At 34.0% G+C, this 11,404-nt stretch overlaps 2 protein-coding genes across 12 annotated transcripts; both read right to left on the bottom strand.

The window, feature by feature from the left end:
* Window positions 1–564: 564 nt before the first annotated feature.
* LOC133803126 (pyruvate kinase isozyme G, chloroplastic-like) lies at window positions 565–9,676 on the bottom strand. Of its 11 annotated transcripts, none has more exons than XM_062241078.1 (22): window positions 9,383–9,674; window positions 9,134–9,223; window positions 8,948–9,041; window positions 8,682–8,768; window positions 8,403–8,535; window positions 8,089–8,126; window positions 7,677–7,957; window positions 6,993–7,227; window positions 6,811–6,899; window positions 6,489–6,551; window positions 5,637–5,812; window positions 5,217–5,319; window positions 4,912–4,986; window positions 3,775–4,002; window positions 3,513–3,672; window positions 2,821–2,950; window positions 2,587–2,664; window positions 2,260–2,382; window positions 1,957–2,051; window positions 1,101–1,177; window positions 941–1,024; window positions 565–796 (listed from the first exon to the last, which is right to left on the bottom strand). In XM_062241078.1, exons 5-13 carry the CDS (start codon window positions 8,498–8,500, stop codon window positions 4,960–4,962), a joined length of 1,110 nt encoding a protein of 369 aa, XP_062097062.1. In that variant the 5' UTR covers window positions 8,501–8,535; window positions 8,682–8,768; window positions 8,948–9,041; window positions 9,134–9,223; window positions 9,383–9,674; the 3' UTR covers window positions 565–796; window positions 941–1,024; window positions 1,101–1,177; window positions 1,957–2,051; window positions 2,260–2,382; window positions 2,587–2,664; window positions 2,821–2,950; window positions 3,513–3,672; window positions 3,775–4,002; window positions 4,912–4,959. The 11 variants fall into 11 exon arrangements, with proteins under 11 accessions (XP_062097062.1, XP_062097061.1, XP_062097068.1 ...); XM_062241077.1 differs by having other exon boundaries at window positions 941–986; XM_062241084.1 differs by lacking the exon at window positions 941–1,024 and having other exon boundaries at window positions 5,217–5,305; window positions 9,383–9,676.
* A 1,102-nt stretch (window positions 9,677–10,778) lies between these two features.
* Window positions 10,779–11,168, bottom strand: LOC133806338 (uncharacterized). Its single transcript, XM_062244453.1, has one exon. It carries the CDS (start codon window positions 11,166–11,168, stop codon window positions 10,779–10,781), a length of 390 nt encoding a protein of 129 aa, XP_062100437.1.
* Between the last annotated feature and the right edge of the window lie 236 nt (window positions 11,169–11,404).

The following is an 11,404-nucleotide window of genomic DNA, read 5'->3' as shown; positions in this document are numbered from 1 at the left end:
CTTGATACTCCAGTCCCCTTTCTAGAACAACCGATTTCCCATTGATTTTTTTAAACAATTTCGCACCCTCCTTAGTTTTTAATTTTTCGGTATTAAAATTAGTGTGTGGTGGTGGCACATTGTGGGAGAACTACAAGAAAAAATACTTTTAATAACACCGAGAATGTGTTATTAAAACATACGATAACACTTTCTGATGTGTTAAGACCGACTATGTTATCGTAGGTCAGGGTACTTTACATAACACTTTATCAGTGTTATACAGATGTGTTATTGTACTGTCAACGATAACACACTTTCTGTGTTATTTTAATAAATAGATAAGTGTTTAATTATGTTATTTATAGTCGATTATATAACACATTTCAATACTTATAAATTTGTGTTGTACTACACTTTAGTATAACACATTTTTTGTGTTATACTAGACTTTAGTATAACACATTATTTGTGTTATACTACACTTTAGTATAACACATGTGTTATATTAGCTTAGAGAAACATAATCTTTTTTTACTTTTACAAAACTAGGAAAACAAATATGAAAGTTGAAGCCAAATAAGGTAGCATAAATAGATTTTTATTAATTACTCAAAATGTAATTACAATATTTAATCTACTAGTCTAGGCTTAAGAAATCATATTACAACATAATTTATGCCCAATTCAAATTCCTTTATCACTAAATACAAAACAAGAAATGTATACAAAAATTAGTGAAATACATTCTTCAATTCTAAAGGCCTCAACTACAAATGTTGTCAAGAATTGCTCCAAAGAAATCATCTCAATATACCTGCACATTTTAAAAAAAAAGTCCTTTTATTATTAAGAACATAAGACTTAAGCTAGTTTCCACCTATAAGCATATCAAGTTTAAATTAAATTTGTAATAACTCCAAAACTTGAGGAAACAGCAGAGTATAGCAAGATGTACTACCATGCAAAACAACGACTGAAGCAACAAAACATATTGCTTCTTCCCTCTAAAATTAAACAAGAAATACAGAGAAAAACTCAGAACCTGCATGTATTAATTTAAAGAGCATTAATTTAAAGATCCAATCCTAGGAAGCCACAAACAGAGAAAAACTCAAAACCTTCATGCATAGGAAGATCATGAAATTTCTAGGAAGTTCGAAGCATAAATGTAGAAAGACAGCTCTGACGTACTGACCTGTTCAAAAAATAAAATTGTTACTCAATTATCAACACATAAAAAGCATAGAACAGCAAGATTCAATTGCTACTGCAAAAGCAGAAAACATAGAAACAAATGACCAAGGGATGATCAGAAAGTCGTTCTCTTCAACACCAAAAGCTAGTTTCTTATTGTTACTAAAATCACTCCCATAAAGAAATAATATAAATGAAGAAAAACAAAAAGAACAAAGAACATAGAGAGAAATTAATTTCAGAGAAAAAACAAAACAAATAAGGTCATTAAATACAAGAATTGAAACTTATCACATTTGAGAGTAAACGAAACCAGGAAACTAGACCTATACAACTCAGGAGAAAAAGAAAGGGAAAGGACAATTCATACTAACTAATTTATCACCCTATATTCCATAAGAAGAACCAATATGAAGAAACAATTCATACAGTTTGTACTAACTTCTATCCCCATTTATTTCTTCTCTAAAGACCTAGCAAGGTTAATTCCTTTCTGTAAAGTTCAATACAAACATAGCATTGATGTGTAAATAGCTTTGGCAAAATTCTCTCTGTGATAGGTAACCAACAGGGCATCAAGTATGGCATCCAAATTAACAAGTAGAATGTGAATATGGCTATTAGAGGTCCTATATGAAGCCCATGCTATTCCTCTTATTCTCCCAAAGTTTCTCTTTCTTTCTAAGTTGGAAGTGGGAAATGTGTTTAGAGTTAGGTTATGGGAAACAAGACAAACAAAAACTGGGAAAAAAAAAAAAAAAGTGGAAACAAACAAATTACCCTGTTTCTTTAAATGAATACTCTTTCACTCTCTTAGCTAATTCAATTTCAGTAGCAGTTGCACCAGGAACCATTCGGCTATCCCTGCACATAACCTAACAGGAAAAGTACCCGATAAAAATGGTTAGTGGGGTAGATAAGTTTCCAATTCATATGTCTGATGCAACAAGTACTGTCAAAAAACCTACTCTGTATGGATCATACGGTCATACCATCCTAAGAAGATTGTAATAAACAATTAAAGATACCTAATGTTGCTTCTAAATAAAGATCGATACACAAAGAAAAACTAGTCGAAATTACCTTGTAAGTATTTACTCCATCATCAACTGCTCTTTCAATGTCATCTAGAATGCTATCTGTGGTTCCTCGCAATAAAACAGTGGTTACAGAGTTCCCACCTTCTTCATTCTTCACAACAATGACCTATATTTACATTATGGAAAATATTAATGAGATTAGAAGGAAAAATAAATAATAAAAACAACAAGAACAAAATACCCAAGGGTGGTAGCTCAAAAAATCAGCCTTTGGTTTGCTCACACAAAGTCTGAAGTTCGAGTCACACCCGGATACTTATATTGCAATTGCTATCGCTATCGTTTCCTGATTCACAAAACATTTATGTACCTTAGCACCACCAATTTCTTCTACTGAAACTGAATCAACATGTCCCAGGTCATCTAGGTTTGGCTTGTTAAGCTTTAACTATAACACAAATAAGAATATTGTTAGAGAATTTTGGAAAAAATTCAAAAAATTTGAGTACTATTAAATGCTAGCTGACTTACCATAGAAACAGCACCAGTAGTGCAACAAATTAGTAAGTTAATCAATAAAAAAACACAATAGAAGGTGATATACTTGTAACGCTCACAGAAATTAAGTGCCATCTCCCCAACTGCTGCTCAACTATTACTTTGGCACCAGAATCAGCAACTGCCTTTATAAGCTCCTCAACTTTAGCTTCTTCAGTTTTCGCATAATTTTCTAGCTACACGATATTAAAAAAACTATGAGAACTACTTAAAGGCACATAATACATACCAACTATTGGAGTAAAAAAGAACAGCTTAAAAAGTTAGCTCCATTGGTATAATCAAAACTTACAACTGAGTCATGTTTTGGTATTCTCCAATATTTGGTGGAATTGAATAAGAGATATTGTTATTCCTAAGTACCTTGCAAGGTGTATTAACTAGTTTAAATTATAATTTTCAGAACAGTGAATAAAGAAAAGAGAATTGTGAGCAGAAATCTTGTTGTTATTCCTATGAGTACCAATATGGTGCATATTCATTAAAAAGAAAAAGATAATATACTAATCTGGCACTTCATTTTTAGACCAAGTTACAAATACCAAATTGCTTCTCATAGATTGACCAACCTATTTTTTTCATTATACTGAAAAGATGGGAATCAAAAACACTAAAGACCGATTTACTAGAAAAATGATAAAAATAAAAATAAAAACCTTGTTAATTTATATACTTATTTATTTGTATGGAATGTGTATCATTATTTATTGATTATACCAAAAAAAAGAGTGGAGTTACCTCTTAATATTCTAAGCTCGGCTTTATTCTTTGCATCAATATCTCGATGGCTTTGCAGTTTCTTTGAAAGTGTTATGCTTCAAAAACAGGTCATTAAATGCCACCCTCAAGTTCTTAACCTCTCTATCTAATTCACTTGGTGTCCTTTGACTGCAAGATCCTAGAAAATGAAGTAGGATCCACCAAAAACTGAGATAAGTCTACAGATCAGTGCTTGAAGTATCATACAAAAATAAAACTGTAAAACCCACATAGCTCTTACCATTTTCTGAAAGTTTTTTCAAGACTACAGTATGTATTCCATCTTTTAGATACCACAAATTGTCAACAGCAGCAAATAAATTACTTAAGATGTTCTTAGTCTGTTCAGAGGCTCTCTGTTGATCACCTTCCATCTGTTTAGGAAGGTCACATAAAGATGAACTTTCTGTTGCACCAGTTTCCGTAAGACGACTAAGAAAAGCCTCATGAAAAGTAGATTCAGATTCATCTGAAATACAGTATAAAACTTCCTTATCAATAAACACTTCAAACACTATTTCCTTGATGTCACTTCCAGTTTGCAAGCACTATCTGACAATAGCTTATGTCTTAATAAAGGTCATTCATAACTTATGAAACATGCAAAAAAAAAAAACAATACAAAGAGATCTGTTTTCTTTCCTGAGAAAAATTACTCAAAATATTGTGTGTTCTCCTATTTTACCAAACATATTAAAATAGTGATTATAGGTAGGTACTAACTCAAATGTTTAAGGTTTCAAAAATGGTAGGTAGGTACTAAGATGGTATCTCCTAGTAGACAAATACCAATTATATCTCTTGTTACTAAGATTGCTGCATCGTTCTCTTGCCACTGGTTAAATATGACAACAATTATATCAAATATTTGACCAAAGGATTAACAGCAATTAACCAGTCAGGTCAATGTTTCCTAAGGAAAAAGAAAGACTGCTACTTAAAAAAATCCACAACCTAAAATACAACAAAAAATATTTAGTCTCATAAGAAAAAGCATTCAAAACAAACCTTTCATTTAAAATATTAGCGTAATTAAATCAACATTACAATTAAAAAACAGAGTCATTGACAAGTTTTTTAAATGAGGCTATCCAAACAGTAACTAAAAATGCAAAAACTTGATAGAAAACCTCAACACATGAACACATATCAAGTCTTCAGAAATATGCCATTAATTAAAAAGTTCCAGCTTGTTCTTTAAGTACTTTTTTTATCACTGATGAGAAGGAAAAAAGTTAGTTCATCTAATTCTCTTTAAAGACTTATTACAGCTAGTTTCAGGGTTTAATCTAATATTTTGTATCCATTCATGATAAGCACCCAATTAATAAATAAACTACATTTATACAAAGAAAAAAGAAAAAGGAAAAAGACTCACATCTGGAACGACAATATCTGAGCATCAGAGATCTCAATCAGTGGGGCATTAGATGAAAAGCTTCGATTTCGAGCGCTGGCAAATTGAACAAGAGGAAAATGATTAATTTTTAGTTATTCTCTATATAATTAAACTATTATTCACACGGTATTGAAATACAAATATTCTGGTTGCCTCTCAACTTTTTTAACAGCGACAAAATAAAGAAAAATACTCATCTACTACTATATATAGGTGTGCCCTATTTTTTAATATTATCAATAACTTAATACATGAAACTTGTAGGTAGACTGATCTGCAGATACCTTATCTGTACTCAATAGATTTGGAGGAGCAGTGCTAATTGGTAGACTTAACTCAGTCCTCAATGCCACAGTATGCATTACTTTGACAACTTTCAATGGATATCTTTGTTATAATCACAAAATTAGACGGCAGATATGTAAAATAAAAGAAAGGAAATGACAAGACAGAAAATTTGTATCAAACAAGAGGAAAAAGTCATACATAACTGATAACTCTAAAGTGTCTAAGAATCATTAACATTTTTTTAACTAGAGAATACTACTATAATTATTTCGGTGGGATACACATTACTACAAAGAAAGCAAAAAATTTAGAAAACAAACATATTTATTGAGTTTTGATAATACTTTTTCAATAGCCATTGCACATTGGAAATATATTAAGAGGCCACCCAAGGCCAAATGAATTAGTTAACTTACTTTCCGTGGGCAGTTTCTCCAGAAAGCATGACCGCATCAGCACCTTCCCGTACTGTAATTGCAATGTCAGAGACTTCTGCCCTTGTTGGCGTAGGATGATTAATCATGCTCTCCAGCATGTTTGTTGCTACAATAACTAGTTTCAGCATTCTCTGACACCTTCTAATTATGTCCTCCTGTACGTAACAAGAAAATTTCATTCATGACAAAATCTGAGACAAATTCAAGATTTTAACTTCAGTATTTTAAATAATAATCATTTGAAAAGATGAACTTATCATATATACATATATATATGGGCCCAAAGACATGAAAAGGAGATAAATACACTGCATGCACTGAGCAGGGATGGCAGGGATGGCAATATATTTTCAATGATACGATATGCTACATCATGAATAAAACGTTCTACATATGGTTATTCAAACTGTTTCCCAAAGCCACAGTGTGTAGCATTCCTTAAATAAGTCAAATGATTAGCAGTTAGTCACGTCTTTATCAGTCTACCTCAAGATGTGCCTATGTTATAAATAGCTGAGAATTATTTTCTAGCCTCACTTTGTGAATGAGTTTCCCTTTTAGTAAGGAAAAAAAATGTGAATGGATTTGATTTTCCCCAACTTGGTCCAAGAATTAATCAGCAACTAATACTAAGTAGTGTTCACAGCAAGTGAAAAGGAGTCTTCCACCAGGAAAAGAGATTCCAAACAGAAATAATATTACTTGAAAAAACTATCGAAACCACAATATTTCAAAATCCTTTAATACTCTCAAGTATAAATGTCATCAACTTTCTCTACAACGTGCATGATATAGAAGTAATAAAAACGATAACTAAAATCCTTGTCTTACCTTTAACAGAGGAACATCCTCAATCGGAAGTTCAGCTCCAAGGTCCCCACAAGCAACCATTGCCTAGTAATAAACTTGTTAATATGAGGAATAAAAAGATATGAATTCTTCTGTTCTTTAGCAGAACTGAACATGTGGTTTAGCTCTTTTTCTGTAATTCCTTATCCTTCTCAATGATTTGGATAATGTTTTGAATAAAATAATGAGAGAGAGAGGGGGTACGGTACCAACAATGATCACTGAAGGGTGGATAGGTGTACTAAAGATATAATCTATGACTAAATAAGTGACCACTGATTCACAAAGAGACACTGGAACTAACCCCATCAGATGTAGGAATAATTGAATGAAGATTTGGGATAGAGTCTGCACTTTCAATTTTTACAATCACGTGAATGTCTGCATTGCAACCTAGAAAAGAGATTTTAAAAAATTAGTTCTAAACAAGTAACTGGAGTCAAATAACTGGTACTGAACAAACTGATGATAGAAATAATATTTTACTTTTAAGATAATCTTTCAACTCATGAACCACTCTAGCATCTTTTACAAAAGAGACAGCATAGAAATCGACTTGGTTGTCCACTCCAAACTTGATATCTTCCCAGTCTTTATCTGTACTTGTGGAGGGACCAATTGTACAAACTATCTTCGTTTTTCTTCGACTGTTCGGAGTCGCCCTTGCCTGGCCAATAGAGTAATATTCAATGGACTGATCATCATAAAGAGAGTACTTGTCCTGAAAAAGAAGAAAACCAAACGAAAAAAAAAAAAATTATGAATACTTCAAGTTTACATAATGCTTTTTTAAATAAGAATTAACAAAAAATGAATAATAATATGCACATCCACTTCAAAAATTCACCATGGCTTTATATGTTTCCAGAAACCATGCAAGGGAAAGAATATATATACACATGTAACCTTATAACAGTCCCTTAAAATTGTACAATTACCATATAGAGAACATTTCTTTAAAACAAAACCCCAATAGGGTGAATTTAACAACTCCAAAAACGAAATGGAATGACCACAGTTAAAGAATCAATTCAAAAAAATGGAAACAGGCTTAGCTCATCTCCGTTTACGTTATTACAAGGCTTCCCAAATTTCCTAGCAACCAAACAACAAAAACAAACAAAGTCATAGCCACTCAAAACCAAAACCCAAAACGGAAAGTATACATACAGGGCTCCCCGCAAGGCCATTAGGCGAGTTGAGATGGCCTCGATATCTCTCCTCGGCTATCGTCATGGATCTAACAGTGAATGCATGGTTCTTCTGGGCCCGTTTCTTTCTGGGTCTGGATTGAAATCCAAGGAAATGTCTAAGGCTCTTGGAGGACGGTAGAAAATCAGGGGTCCTCTTGAGTTTGAGGAGAGACATTCTTGTTGAAATGTTAAGAGCCGCCATTGAAGAAGACAACTCTGAGCAAAACTGACTGAAACCCAAAAAATATAACAGACAATCTCCAGACCAGAGAACGAGAAAAGGAAAAATAAACTAAATAAGGTCATCAAATACAAGAATTGAAACTTATCACATATGAGAGTAAAGAAAACAAGACCTAGGCAACTCAGGAGACCATACAGTGACCTACTTAAAGCTCCAAATCTATCATCTTCAGTTGCCTCAGCCCTGAATAAGTATAGATTTAAAATAAAAAAGGTGATGTTTGTAATGGTCCAATTCTGTGATATCTTTATCATACCTATGGCCTACTTAAAATTAGAAATAAATGTATTACCATAACTATAACCATATGGATAAGGGCTAGTAAAAAAAAATAATAATAATTGGCCCTATGGGTTTCAGGAGGATGAAAAGTGATAAGGGTATAACAATATTGTCCAATTTTCGGTTCAAGAATTTTAGCAACACTAGAAAAATCTGTATGGAGTTGGCATTTCGTACATCATGATCATGCAGTCCATGTTCAGTTGGATCATCGTTTTCATCAATTTGCATGCTCTTAAACTTCTCAAGAAGGTTGGTGGTTGATTTCTGAGCATAGATTGGGTACAGTTCAGCAGGAGGATAATTGCACCTGCAAATTGTATCCATGGCAATCCACTATTACGAGCAAATAAATGATCAGTAGACAGCATAAACGGTTTATCCAACTATTGCAATAAAACTTTCAACACCTATCATGCACACAATAAAAAATCAGAGGAAAAAAAGAAGTCATGCCTGTTTTTTCCACTTTCTGCTTCTAGGGAAAGAGAAACATCCCAGTCGTCAAACATCACCTAATGAATCAGCATCTTTCTTACTGACCTGCACTCATTAGCAAGTATACTCAACACACAAATTCCTTGGTTCAATGTGTGGAGCTGAAAAAATGGGACGATCCATAATGTTTCCATATTTCAGTTCGTATCACTTTTGGTCCATTGCATATATCAGTAACATGATCCAAAATCTTTAATGATGAATAAAGTATGTAGAACCCTAACCTTCTTTAGGTCATCTCTCCAAATTGCAACTATCTCTGACACCTTGCTTGGAAGGTAAGATCGTTCCATTAAAGCTGCTTCAGGTATTCGGTTACTGCAAGGAAGAAGTCAATCCTTTAAAATCTTTTTAATTTCAATTCGACCATTATGCAGATTATCAAGAATCTGTGAGACCGAGCCACCCACCCCCTCCGCGAGACCGAGCCACCCACCCCCTCCGTGAGACTGAGCCACCCACGACCCTGAGCCCGTCATTTTCACAAGACCCACGAGCCCCTGTCATTTGCGTCATTTGCCGATGAAAGAATTAAAGAACTTTCAGATTTACAAAGTAATAAAATTAAATTAATGCAAACAGGGCTCGTGAATGCAATGATTCTCAAGATAAATGTAGTCAAAATTTCAAATAAAAAAATATAGAGAAGCAGACTTTACCATATATCTTGAGATTTAAGCTGGCTCCATTTTTTTTTCTTCGTCGAGGCTCCACTTGTTTACTTGACTCAAGCTTATCTAGTGATGGGAAATGGGTATAGCAGAAACTTAGCTTGAGTCTTTACTTGGCTTTATCTAGGGGACGGGAAATGGGTACAGCTAGGGGATGGGAAATGGGTATAGCAGGAAGAGAAAGAGAGAAGTAAAATGAGACAGAAGAGATGAAAATGGAGTCTACTATAGAAAAGACTTGGGCATATTTTTGGCGCTTTTTTTTTTCACTTACCGCGTGTGACTTGCTCATATACAATAGTACTTTTTTAATAGTATTATAATGATGTGTTATTGAAATGGGGTTTTGTTGTGGTGGAGGATGAGGGCTTAGAGGCCTTTTTCGAATGAGCAGCATGTGGATGAATTCTCTTCCGACCCATATCAATCTTACACAACTCTTATTCAATCACCAAAACTCCTAGAATCTTTTGGGCAGCAGTTCCCCTTGTTTTTCTCACTTTGCCACACAAAAATTGATCACAAGTAGTCGAATTTCTCATCAACCAATCAATCTCAGTCACAACAGTCCACAACTTTTCCATCGATAAATTCCCACACAACAATTTATGCACAACTACCAACTTAGCACAAAAACTTAACAAAGAATGATGAAATTGGACTTACTTGTGTGAGATACCATTGATTCCACCCTTATGCTCCCTTTTGAAGCACAAAATTCAAAACCCCAAGGTGTTGGATGAGGAATTTTCTTATTTGGGGCCTTTTGGATGAAGAAAAATGTTTTTGACGGTAAGTTTGGGAAAATATGGATGGATAATAGCTTTGAAGTGGTGATTTAATGGAAAAGGTTAGAATGATGGCTGAAAGTTGTGTTTAGGAAGATGGATTCAGAGGCATGGAGAAGAGGGAAAAGATTCAAAGTGAAGAAGTGAAATATTTTTAGGATTTTTTCTTTAAAGCAGTAGTGCGATCTCGCTTCAAATATCCGGGGAATTTTGATTTCAGGGGTCGCAGCCCTATCGATCTTTGCTGTGGCCCGCCTCAATATCTGGGGAATTCTGAGTTTGAGCGTCGCGGCCCGCCTCTCTTTGCCGAAAATCCTTCAGTTCTATAAAGAGCCTAGCCGCGGCACCACAAGGCCGTGTTGCGGCCCTTAACAAAAAAAATTCTACTTACCGTTTTGTCATTTTTTTTTAGTTTTCACACTTTCCATGATTCCCTATTTACAAAAATCATCCAAAAATTCAAAAATTACAAGTGCAAAAATTAAACTTAAAAATTTTTCCAACTAGGAAAAAAGTAAAGAAAGTAACTAAAAAGTATGGGATGCCTCCCAAAGGTGCTTTCGTTAGCGTCATTTAGCCTGATGCTAAACTCCTCTTCAGAGGGGCTTCAAGAGGATCACTGACTTGGCTTGGTCTATTGGACCACCCAAGTATTGCTTCAATTGTTGACCATTTTCTTTAAACGATGAGCCATTCTTGCCTAACACTTCAACAATTCTGTATAGGAACACCTTCACCATAGTATAGGGACTAGACCACCTAGATTTTAAATTGCCTGGAAAGAGTCTCAACCTTGAATTGAAGAGAAGTACATGTTGCCCAGGTTGGAACTCTTTTATGATCGAGTTCTTGTTGTGCCATGCCTTGGTGCATTCCTTGTAGATCTTTGCATTCTCATAGCCTTCATTACGGAACTCATCAAGCTCATTTAGTTGGAGTAGCCTATTGTATCCAGCAACTTTTTCATCAAAATTCAACTTCTTCATTTCTCAATAAGCCTGATATTCCAACTCAACTGGAAAATGACTAAGGGGTGTCGTATGCCGTATCAAATTTAATTATTGATTTTACTAATTCCTTATACCAACTATTTCAGTATAGTGATAAATAAGGGTCGAACCCACGAGGACTACTATTCAATTTATTATTCAAAAGATAAAAATTAAGAAAGAAGGGGATTTTGATTTTTTAACTAAAAATTAAATAACATAAGCTAGAAAGC

This window comes from Humulus lupulus, chromosome X (assembly GCF_963169125.1).
Source record: "Humulus lupulus chromosome X, drHumLupu1.1, whole genome shotgun sequence".
Classification (NCBI taxonomy): Eukaryota; Viridiplantae; Streptophyta; class Magnoliopsida; order Rosales; family Cannabaceae; genus Humulus; species Humulus lupulus.
Note: the sequence above shows the minus strand (reverse complement) of the source record. Positions and strands in the feature narration are given on the sequence as shown.